At 43.4% G+C, this 12,889-nt stretch overlaps 1 protein-coding gene across 4 annotated transcripts in view; it reads left to right on the top strand.

Moving 5' to 3' along the window:
• Positions 1-9,972, top strand: part of keap1a (kelch-like ECH-associated protein 1a) — a 28,641-nt gene extending 18,669 nt beyond the window's left edge. For 3 of the 4 annotated variants that reach the window (XM_048560197.2, XM_048560196.2, XM_059638612.1), the window contains 2 exons: positions 842-1,018; positions 8,521-9,972. In XM_048560197.2, the coding sequence (XP_048416154.1) occupies positions 842-1,018; positions 8,521-8,687 (344 nt within the window). In that variant the 3' untranslated portion in view covers positions 8,688-9,972. The remainder of the gene's footprint in view (positions 1-841; positions 1,019-8,520) is intronic. The other variant, XM_048560198.2, reaches the window with a different exon arrangement.
• The last annotated feature ends 2,917 nt before the right edge of the window (positions 9,973-12,889 follow it).

Genomic DNA, 12,889 nt, shown 5'->3' with positions numbered 1-12,889 from the left:
ACCTCATGGCTCTTAAACTCAATCCCGCTGCCAATGAAAGCCAACACATCATACCCCTTCTTAACAACCCTATCAACTTGGATAGTAATTTTGAGTGGTCTGTGGACGTGGACCCCAAGATCCCTCTGTTCCTCCACACTGCCGAGAATCCTCTCGTTAACCCTATATTCTACATTCAAATTCGACTTTCCAAAATGAATTACTTTCATCTTATGTTGACATTTGCTCTATTTTAGATCCCATAATCACTAGAATGAATCTATTTCTGTCTACTCTGTCCTGTAAATTCATACTTTTAAAACTCCATTAAATCATCAACCACTTGCATTTTAGATCCGCTGATGTAAAATAATCTCCCAAGATACTTCACAGGCATGTTGTAAAACAGAATTTGAGGTGTGGCTTACTGTGGGAAGAGGTTATGAGTTTCTCAGGGTTGATGTTTTGCTAGGGCGGCATGGTGGCTCAGCGGTTAGCACTGCTGCCTCACAGCGCCGGGGACACTGTTTGATTCCAGCCTTGGATGACTGTCTGTATCGAGTTTGCACATTCTCCCTGTGTTTGTGTGGTTTCCTCCCACAGTCTGAAGAAAAGCAGGTTAAGTGATTTGGCAATGCTAAATTGTCTCACAGTGATCAGATATATGCAGGCTAGCTAGATTAGCTGTGGAAAATGCAGGAATAGAGGGTTGTGAGGTGGGCCTGGGTGGGATGTCCTTTGGAGGATCAGTTTGGACTGAGTGGCCTGCTTTCATGCTATAGGGATTCTATAATGTACTATCTCTCCATAAATCCACACCCTTTTCTCTCTGATGGTATGGTATGTGTTGGTGACTCCCCAGGTGTTGTTGCATTAAACAACTATATCTACGTTGCTGGTGGTTACAATGGAAGGGAACAGTTTTCCTCAGTTGAGAGGTACAGCGTAGAAACCGATAAATGGGAAAATGTTGCCAGCATGAAGCACAGTCGGAGTGCAATGGGAGCAACTGCTTATCGGGGCAAGATCTACGCACTGGGTAAGAGTCACATTGACAAAATAATGTTCCTGCAACTGATTTCTCCCATGATTGGAAAAGTCACTGTTTAAAAAATAACCCAAGGTGATCACACCCACGATCTTCTGTCTGTGCTGCATTCAACTCTGCTCCAGTTTTGAATTTAATATTGACCTCGCTCTTTGTGCTGTTCTCTGCAGCTTTAACATTGTATTCCTCGTTCTGTTCTGTTATCCTTTTGCACTTTGTACGGTATGATCTTCCAGTACTTCATACAAAACAAAACTTTTCACTGTCTCTCGGTACATGTGACAATAATAAATCAAAACAAAACTTCCCTCACTCCCCTCACTCTGCGTGCCTACCCTGATATCACCAATGATCCTGTTAACTTGAGGGTCAGATTAATGACAGTTCATCAGAACTGAGGATGCGCTGGGACAGGTGACCAATAAGTTGGCTTTAAGGAGCATCTTAAAGGATGAGAGAAAAAGAGAGGTGTAGGAAGGGAATTCCAGAATGCTACGGCTCAGACTATTTAAGACACGGCCATCAATGATGGGGAGTAGGAGATTAGGAATGTGCAAAATTCCAGAACTGGAGAAGCACAGAGATTTTATAAGTTTGTAGTGGTGAAGTTTAGAGAATGTATTATTTGTTGTCAGTGAAATTAGCATAGCCTGGAGTCTGGAATCAGAGGTGCAGTTTAATAGGAATATGTATGAGGTAACAGAGAACATAGGGGTGTTCAAAATGGCTAATTATACAATCTCCCTTGAATAATTGCTTTGGTAGTACAGAAATTAAACTTTGTTTAAAGGAGACAAGACATCAAAGCTTTTTGCCTCAACAGGATTAGAACGTAAGAAACAGACTTGTTAAAAAAATACCAATTTATATGGCACGCAGACTGAAGCTGTCTAAGAAGGCAGCTCACTACCACCTTCTGAAGGGCAACTAGGGAGGGGCAATAAATGTTGGTCCTGCCAGTGACACTTACGATAAAAATAAAAAGAGAAAATTATGGCCAGCATTTCTGGCATCACGCTGGCACTGAAACTCATTTCCTATTATTTATGAGCTCGATGGCAGCAACCTGTTAGTGGAGAAACCAGCAGCTCAAATCCCAATGGCTTCTTTGCATGGTACATTGGTAAATAAGCTAGTAATATCAAAGTTTACACAGACATGGTATTGCTGTCATTCTGTAGACCTTGTATCATCATCACAAAAGTGAAGGAATCTTCACCATGTATGGAGAAAGCTCATTTAAAACTAGTTACAACAGTTCAAAACCATTTCACCAATTTGCTTTGTGCAGGGTCAGTCATAGCTAGAATAGGGCATATAGGGATATCACTGTTATGGATTTGCGCTAGCTGATACATATTTGGACACAGTGGCTGTGAGGACAAACCCTATGATACTGTCCTTCTCCAAGTCCAACAAGTGCCTCAGCATCTTGCCCTCAAGTGTTGCTGCTCATTCATGTGACATGGTGGACCATGGATGTATAAACTTGGAGTCATCACTGTGAGCACTTTATTGGAGTAATCACATTTGTGTATGACTACTGCAGCTGTGACCAGGACCATTCATATTTGCACTGTGTTCCAGTATTCTGGCAATTAAATATGGTGCCAATGTCTGTGTTCATCAAACTGACCAATTCAGAGTCACACAGCACAGAAACAGACCCTACAGTCTAACCAGTCCATGTTGAACATAATCCCAAACTAAACCAGCCCCACCTGCCTGTTCCCGGCCCATATCCCTCCAAACCTTTCCTATTTGTGTATCTATCCAAATGTTTTTTTTCAACATAATTGTTCCTGTACCCACCACTTCCTCAGGAAGTTCATTCCATATGCAAACCACCTTCTGTGTAAAAAAACAGACTTGCCTCATGTCTTACACCTAGGTCCCTCTGTTCTACAACATTAACCAAGGCTCTACCATTAATTTAATTGTTAACGTCCTACCCTTTATGTTGCATTAAAATGCAATACTTCATATTTCTCCAGACTGAACGCCATCTGCCATTTTTCAGCTCATTGACCCATTTGATCAAGATCCCTCTGTAATCTTAGAAAATCTTCTTCACTGTCTACTATGCCACCAATTTTGGTGTCATCTGCAAACTTTCTAACCGCGCCTTCTATATTCTCATCCAAATCATTCATATAAATGACAAACAAAAGAGGACCCAGAATCGATCCCTTGGAACACTGTTGGTCACAGGCCTCCAGTCCAAAAAGCAACTATTACTCCCTGTCTTCTGCCATTAGGCCAATTATGTATCCAAGTGGCGAGCTCACTCTGAATTCTGTGTGTCCTAACTTTACTAATCAGTCAACCATGCGGAACCTTGTCAAAGGCTTTACTAAAACCCAAATAAATAATGTCTACTTCTCTGCCACCATCAACCTTTTCGGTAACTTTCTCAGAAAACTCAATCAAGTTTGTGAGACACATTATCCTTACACAAGACCATGCTGACCATCCATAATCAATTACTGTGTCTGTAAATGTTCATAAATCCTATCTTTTATAATCACCACCAACAATTTACCCACAACTGAAGTCAGACTCTCAGGTCTGTAGTTCCCCAGTTTCTCCTTACAACTTTTCCTAAACAAAGGTACAACCCTCCAGTCATCAGGAACCTCACCTGTAGTAATAGATGATGCAAATATTTCTGTAAGGGGTCTCACAATTTCCTTCCTTGCTTCCCACAAAGTTCTGGGATACATTAGACCAGAGATTTATCCAGCTTTATATTCTCTAAGACCTTCTGAATTTCCTCTTCTGTAATGTAAACTGTTTTTAAAACATGATCAAAGTTTATTCTCTGTAGACTCCATTTCTTTCTCCACAGTAGAAGCTGATGCAAAATATTCATTTAATATTTCTCCCATTTCTGGGGGTTCAATACAAAGATGACCTCCTTGATTTTTAAGAGGTCCAACCCTCTCTCTAGTTACCCTCTTGCTCTTAATGTATTTGTAGAGTCTCTTTGGATTACCCTTTAACCTTTTCTGCCAATGCTATCTCATATCCCCTCTTTGTCTCGGGCCTGATTTCTTTCTTAAGAATGCCCACACACTTTCTTTGACTACGAGATTCAATTGAACCAAGTTGTCTGTATCTAAAAAAAGATTCTCTCTTATTCTTGACTAGACCCTCAATATCTTTATTCATCCATTTTCCCCTAATCCTACCAGCCGTACCCTTCAGTCTAACATGAATATAGTGCCTGTGAACTCTCGTCATCACACTCTTGAACGCCTCCCACCTGTCGGACGACCTTTTACCTGCAAATAGTCTGCTCCAATCAATTTTTGAAAGTTCTTGTCTCATTGCAGTAAAATTTGCCTTACTCCAATTAAAAACTTTTAACTTTTATGGAAGGCTTATCCTTTTCCATAACCATTTTGAAACTAGTAGAATTATGATCACTAGACCCAAAGTGTTCCCCACTTTGTCTTCAGTCACCTGTCCTGCCTTATTGCCCAAAAGAAGGTCTAGTTTTGCTCCTTCTCTAATAGGAACATACACATATTGATTTTTTAAAAATTCTTGAACATATTTGACAAATTCTTCACCATCCAAACCTTTAACATCATGCGAGCTCCAGTCAATGTCTAGAAGATTAAAATTCCCCATTATTACAACCTTATTACGCGGACATATGTCTGAGATCTTCTTACATTTTTGTTTCTCAATTTCCCTCCTACTGTTGGGGTTTCTATTGTACAACCCATTAAAGTGATCTTTCTAACCATATACTTTACCCGATGATTTTTCAGGAATATTTTCCTTAGTTACAGCAGTAATGTATTCCTTCATCAAAAATGCCACACATCCCATCTTTCTCGCTTCCTTTTCTATCCTTGCTACAGCATCTAAAACCCAGAATCTTGAGCTGCCATCTCTCAGCCAAGTTTCTGTAATAGCTATAATGTCCCAATCCGATATTCTTAAATATGCCTGAGTTCATCAGCTTTACGTGTAAGACCCCTTGCTTTGAAATAAATGCAGTTTGGTTCTTCAGAATTACTACATACTCTGACTCTCTTCAGTCTTCCTTTTCTAATTGATGTGCTCTCCCCATATGCAGAACCTTTTCCATCAATCCTTCTATTTATGCTGCTACTTAGAATTCCTCCACTCCCCCACTGTTTCTGTATAAAGTCTCCCTTAATGGAATGAGCAAATGTCCCTGTAAAGATATTAGTCCCTTACCAGTTAGGTTAGACCCATCCATTTTGAACATGTCTTTCCTATCCCAAAAGACATGCCAATTGTCCGAAAATCTGAAAATCTGAATCCCTGAACAATTCGCCAGCTCTTCAGCCATTGATTTATCTCCTTTAACCCTTTGTTCCTTCCTTCGTTTGAGCTATTGGGAGTAAACCAGAAATTACTACTTTGAAGGTTCTATTTTTAATCTTCTACCTAACCTCTTAAATTCATTCTGTATTGCTTTAATCTTTTTTCTAAAAATGGCATTCCTACCAATACAGACAATAATTTCTGGCGTCTCAGTCTCATCTTTAAAAATATGCTTGAAAAATTTAGAGATGTCCTTAGTCCTAGCGTCGGGAAAGCAACAAACTATCCCAAATTTACGCTCACTGCCATACCATCTCCTGTCTATGCTCCTGACAGGAGGGTCCCCTATAACAATAATTCTGTTAAATCTTATCAAAGGCTGCCTAACATAAGAATCATTCCAAATGTCCAATAACTGACTGGCCTTTCCATTTTCCTCAGAGAGTCTTTTCCCTTCTACAGTTCCAAAAACTGAATATCTATTTGATAGAAGAATAGGCAGTGGAGACTTTTGACAGTCGCCCATCATCCAACTGATTGTGTTGTGTAATAACTTCCTAAATCTACCAGCCGTCTCACGCTGTACCTCATATATGGCCTTATTAACATTAAGCCTAAATAAGGAACTTTCAATAACACCTTGTATACAAAATAAACTACTTTCATTACCTCCAGAAACTAATGTTAAAATGGAAAAAAATTAAAATATATAGATGAAAAATGTAAAACTTAAATAAAATCAACCACTTAGCTGATTAGCTGAATCTAATAAAAGGGCCCTCTTTAATAAATTCCTTGAAGAAAAAAGATCTTCTCTGGAGCCAACCACGTGGAGGGGTCCCCCAAATAAAAATAAGGAGTTCTGTTTTAAAAACAAGCTGTTTGGTTTTTCAAAACAAAATCCTTTGCAATGTTAAAAAAGTCTAAAATTTACACTAAAAAACACTTCAACTGTTCCCTGTCGACTCTGATAGGCTCGTTTAAAAAAAGTCAGTTTGAAAACAAACCCCAATTTTTTGTTTGTTTGTTTAGTTTGGTTTATTGAATGAAATTTGTGCAGTTAAGTTCAGTTTCAATTACATCAAGTAAACTCAAATAGACAGTGTTGCCTTGGAATCCTCTTTAGTCCTCTAATAGATCGCATAAACATGTTTGTTGTTTATTGTGAGAAATTAGTCTTCTATTTCTGATATGTAGGTGACACATTTGTGATATTTGAATATGCATCTGCATGAGAGACGTTCTTTACACAGCATAATAAACTTAATCATTTTAATCATTTGCTTAATAACAAAGAAGCTAAGGTATTGACGGATATAGACCAAAGGCAGATATACGGAGTTAGGCAGCCATGATCTCATTGAATCGCAGAACAGGCTCAATGGGCTGAATGGCCTACTCCTGTTCCTGTGCACTCAAGTGTGCCATTGAAATGGAGCAATCAAAGGAGTCCCCTTTCCTCAATGTATTACTTGCAAAGTCTGCCAGTGATGTTGACTATTACCATCTACCACAAGCCTATGTTCTTTGCCAATATACCCGTCAGGATTCTACAGCTCCACACGCTACATGATTAATTTACTGGAAACCTGGTGAATACAGCTTCAACAATCTGTACATTGAGTGTAAGCTCAATATTGAGCTAGGGTGTTTCAATACTATCCTGTATGATAATGGATACCTTGATGAAATCATCATTTAATGTATCATGCAAAGATTCATGGAAGGGTCTGTGTTCACGGCCCTTGACCCTGAGTGGGTGGACAGTCCACTTCAGATTATCCTGGAAGAGAAAGGTGTCCCAAAAAACCGAGGATAACTGGTGAAGCTAGCTGTGTCACACTGCAGAGAAACCCCATGCTGGGTTTTCTCTACAAACAGAATGCTGCCATCAAACCAAAAGGATGTTTTGCCTTCTAATAATGTGGTATGAGTTTCAATCCATTGTGGTGCCAGGGACATTGTATGTCCCAGCAATTGGTGGACCACATTGAACAACATGCCCCATTGACCATTTGCAGTGGACAACGTACTGACTGTGCTCAAGCAGCCGATTTTTACAAACATCATAATGTTATGTCCACAATTAGATGTGATTCAGTTTTTGGAAATTATTACTAAATAATTCAGACTGAATTACATTGGAAACCAATCCAAGATCATTAATTGGGCACTCATTTGCATGTGCTAGAAGCTAGATATGTTAAAATACCGTACCCTGTGTTGTGTGGGTAAAAGGAATTTGTACCTAAATTGCACCATTTTCTTGGAAAAGGGGTTCATAGAGCCTGGCTGCTGTCTCCCCATGTCAACAACCTGGCGAATCAGACTCTGCCTGCCAGGTCCTGAAAGGTAAGTGCTCTGAAAGTCACCAATCAGCACCGTCACCTCATATTACTATAATACATTAGTAGGTGTTCCTTCCTGCACATCTGTTTCTTGCATCTTCAGTCGGATGAGAGTAAGGTGAATAGTTTTGACTTCTTGTCTCCTTCCAGCAGTGTTTAAATCCCTCTTGACTGAACTCGCAGGATGATAAGGTCAGAAGTAAAACCATAGCAGCTTGAGAAGTTGGAGCATCAAGTGCAAGCATGAGGAATGACTGCTAAATTTTCAAAACGTTAACTGCAGCTAGAGGATTAAATGCACTTACTGTTAATGTAAATGAGAAGAGACTTGAGACACTGGGAATGATTGATTGTGCTGGTGTGGAGAAAGTCGGGGAGAAATTTAATGCAGAATTTAAAAACCCACCCCATTTGAAAGCCTCTTGTTGACAATGAGAGGTTATCAGTTTAAAGCATTGAATACTTTGCATCAGGAAGATCGAAGTGGGTACCATAACAGAATAAGATTTAGAAGAATATAGGGAGAGATTTGAGCAGTGGAATTAATTTGGAATTGATATCTGTCAAGATTGCAGCAGTGGGAATTGTTGGAATTGATACAGGGCTGGGCAGACCGTACAACAGTGGGATTTATGTATGATCAATACAGGGTTTTTATGGCAGTATGTTTAGTTTGGGATTGTGTAAGTAAAGACACAATGGGTCAAAGGGCATCTCTTTTCTCTGGTAATATATCTCAGATCCAAGTTAGTTAGTCTTCTTGCCTCACAAACCATTTGGTTTGAATCAATTTCTAACCATTACCAGTTGAAATAATTTCTTCTTCCCTCAATTGTATAGGAGGCTTTAATCAGAACGGTTTTCTCGACAGTGTGGAGTGTTATGACCCAGAGAAAGATGAATGGACAGAGGTCACTGTCATGCCCACTAAACGCAGTGGAATGGGAATTGCAGTCAATATGGAACCATGTCCAAGGAACCTCAACCAGGCTGACGGAGACAGCTGACCATTGCACTCCCCAATAACTGATGGTACAGGAATTGGCGGAGACTGTCCCTCTCCCTACTGCTTCCACCTGTGAGAAACGAATTGGCAAATTCAGACTCACCACCACACACTACATTTGCTGGTTGCTGCAGCACGGAATGTGCCAGAACTTTCTACAGAGAACAGGTACAGAAGTGAAGATCAAAGTGGATATTTACAATGTAGAGGGCCAGGAATACTGTACATGTGTCCCTCAACAAAGACTCACTGTAGAGTGATACACTCCAGTTTAAAGCTGCAAACCCAGGCATGCAATTGACTCTATGAAACAGTGGATTTATTCATCCTAACTCACAGAAGGAGCTGAACAGATACCTGTCCAGGGTTGGGCAAAGGAAGTTGTTGAAAAATGTGCCAATTGGGAATCTCTCATTCTGGCTCCTGCTGAGTCAGCAGCTTGAAGGACTTGGTCAGGAGTGGAACAAGAGCTGGAGGAATAAAAACACATAGAACTTTCACCGCTGCACACAGCTTGCACACATGCACACAAACTCGTATGCACACACAGACGCAATCATACATGCACACACTCAACCACATATATACACAGATGCACATACTCTCACAGAAGCATTCACACCTAGTCTCACATGCACACACACAACCTCACTGACGCTTACACTCTCACTCATATCTACACACATGTACACACACAACCTCATGAGACCTACATTCACACATATACACTCATAAACTCACACCTACACACACACAAACACACCTACACACACAAATTCACTCACCTACACACAAACTCACTGACACCAACACTGATACTCATATCTACACAAACTCACACTTACACACGCGCACACTCAGACATGCACCATTCTCTAAACCACGCCCACAAAAATGACTTAAAATGCAGTCAGGGTAACAAAACTGGCGGTTGTTTCTCCCCTTTGGCTACTATCTGTAACACAGGCACTGATTAGCGCCAGAACTACGCCCCAGCGGCTATTAAGATGTGAAAGCTATTCAACTGTGGGTGGCAGTGTGGTGAGCTTAATCAAATAGTTACCTGATATTCGCAAGCATTTATATAATGTGAGACAATCTCTGCTTCCTGACAGCCACGTTCCCTAAAAATAAGGACACTATGAGGTGCCTTAAGTGGGTGAGAGAGTGCACGGTGAGGGAGGGAGTTAGCAAACCCCCTTACCAGAGTTAATGAATAACTCACAATTTGGGAGTGTAATTACTGTCGATATTGTATATAGTTACAGATATTTAACAGTTTTCAAAAATGGTCATAATTTATATGTAAATAAACCAAGTTTAAAAAATAAGTCAATGATTTTTTTGTAGTTATAAGAGAATGTAGTGGCCTTGACACGAACCAGAATTTAGGTTGCGTGCATCAACCGTGTGTGGGAGCCCGTACCCCAGTAATAGTCCATGTGAGATAACGTGTGGAGCTGGATGAACACAGCAGGCCAAGGAGCATCAGAGGAGCAGGAAGGCTGACGTTTTCAGCTTTCCTGCTCCTCTGATGCTGCTTGGCCTGCTGTGTTCCTACAGTTGTACACCCTGTTATCTCAGATTCTCCAGCATCTGCAGTTCCTACTATCTCTAAGAGTCCATGTGTGTTTTTTTTTGCCTTTATTCATGCACAGGATGAGGGTGTCACTGGCCAGGCAGCATTTATTGCCCATTCCTAATTGCTCAAGGAGCACTTAAGACTCAACCACATTGCTGTGGGTCTGGAGTCACATGTAGACCAGACCAGGTAAGGATGGCAGTTTCCTTCCCTAAAGGACATTAGTGAACCAGATGGGTTTCCCCGATAATTGACAATAGATTCACGGTCATCATTAAGACTCTTAATTCCAGACTTTTTCGAAACTTAAATTCCACCAGCTGCCGCGGCGGGATCCGAACCCTCGTCCTCAGGGTTCTCTGGATTAACAGTCCGGCGATAATACCACGAGTGAGTGAGCCTATTCCCCAGGGACAGCAATGTGTGGACGGTAAATGTGAAGACAAAAGGTCAATGCAGACAGCAATGCCCCCCGGAAGCATGTGGAAGCTCTCTGGGGCCAGTGTGATAAAGACTGGGTCGTGCTGCCATTTTAACAATGAGCGCCTGGAGACTGCCAAGAGACCGATCCGGGCAAGAGCAATGTGAGGGTCGGTTTCGAGGCTCCCCACACAATGTTTCAGCTCTTGCCGTCTGAGGTGAGGGAGAATTGAAGTAGCCCCCGACACCGCCCCCCCCCCCCCCCCGCAATCCACCGAACGCCGGGTGAGGACACGACTCCCTCCCCTTCGGAAGGTGTCCCCGTGCCGTCTGCCAGATCCGAACGCTGCCAGATAGCCCTGCGACGGCTCACCTTCTCAAACCCTTTCCTGACAATGAGAAGCTCCGAAACAAACCCACCCTCTGGGCTTGAGGTCTGAAGCACGCAGTCCCCGAACACCCTGGATTAACCGTCCGTAAACACTGCGGCTATTTTACTCTGCAATGACCAAACCCCTTCTCCCCCGCCCCCCATGAGGATGTGGGCCACCCGTTCAACAATCCGCCCCCGCCACCCCCACGCCACTGCCCTGGGGCCCTTTAAAGCTCTCCTCAATGCGCCTTTATGTGAAAAGAACTGCGGGGGCTTTAAAAACAGGTCTGGCAGGTTCTGCTGACTTTTTCCAGCAATTTCTGTTTTATCGCCTTTAGGTGAGATGGTTTCTCCTGCGCCGACAAGTCCCTGTGGGAGCCCCTGGGCAGGGAATGTTGCCTGGGGAGTATTCCGGGAGGTTTCCATCACGATCTTAAATTCGAGTACAGCAAAGCCGCAGTGTAAGTGTTCTGCCCTCCCTCACTCTGTTCCCCGCTGTGGGGGAGGGGCTGAGGGGTGTCAGTGATCCTGAGAAACCCGATGTGGAGGGGCCGGAGTGTGTTAGGTCAGAACTCAGACGGCACCAGGTTATAGTCCGACGGGTTTATTGGAAAACACAAGCTTTCGATGCCCCGCTCCTTCTTCAGACAGACTCAGAAAGCTTGTGTTTTCGGATCAATCAGTGAGACTATAACCTGGTGCCGTCTGATTTCGGACCTGATAAACCCCAGGTTGGCACTGAGAGTGCTAACATAGACCCGCGGCGCCTACCGCTGATGTGCGCGCACCAAAACCGTGAATAAAAACGGTGAGCGATGGAGGTCGCGGAGCCAGCGGAGCTGCTCGGCATTGTGTACGTGCCAGACGCACCTCACACCGGAGCATTTCCCATTCAGGGCCGCAATGGTGTGAGTGTGTGCCAGGCTCCTCTCTGAATGCGGGGTGCCTCCCAATCCAGGATCAGACCCTCCGAGCGCCTAGGAGGGCAGGAGAAAGGGACAGAGTTTGTGCGGTTTGAGAACAGGATTGAGGGAGCTTTGGGCTGAAATATTAAACCGCAGCTTCGCTAATTCGAAGAGGTGAGAACAAATTCCCTGCAGTATCTTGGGCCAATGTCTACAAATAGGTTCTCTTGTACTTATCACATTGTTGTTTGTGGGATCTTGCTGTGCGGAATAGGCTGCCGAGTTTCCTCCATTACCCAGTGACCACACTTTACACTATTTCACTCTATGGACATTGTGTCGTGCACGATTCCTGCCCCTAAACTACACCCAATCCTCACAGGCATCATGTCCCTCAGCCCTGTCACCCTGCCATCACACCCCACTGCCATTCTCATCCTTCCCCCTAATCCCACAACCCCCACCTCCGCCTAACACTCTCACCCTCACTCCATCACCTGACTCCTAACTCCACACTCACCCCCAACCAATTCCTACATCACCCTCACCTCTACCACCCTCACCCTCTATCCCAACCCTTCGCCCTCAGCCCCAGCACCCTCCCCAATCCTATCACCTGACCACTAGCCTCACCCCACTCCACCATCAACCCCCTCCCACTATCATTGCCCGCTCTCACCACCATCACCCCCTCTCCCACCATCACCCCCTCTCCCACCATCACCCCCTCTCCCCCCATCACCCCCTCTCACCACATCACTCCCTCTCCCCCCATCACCCCCTCTCCCCCCATCACCCCCTCTCACCACATCACCCCCTCTCCCCCCATCACCCCCTCTCCCCCCATCACCCCCTCTCACCACATCACCCCCTCTCCCCCCATCACCCCCTCTCCCCCCATCACCCCCTCTCCCCCCATCACC

This window comes from Stegostoma tigrinum, chromosome 30 (assembly GCF_030684315.1).
Source record: "Stegostoma tigrinum isolate sSteTig4 chromosome 30, sSteTig4.hap1, whole genome shotgun sequence".
Taxonomy (NCBI): Eukaryota; Metazoa; Chordata; class Chondrichthyes; order Orectolobiformes; family Stegostomatidae; genus Stegostoma; species Stegostoma tigrinum.
This window is presented reverse-complemented; position numbering and strand designations above follow the sequence as displayed.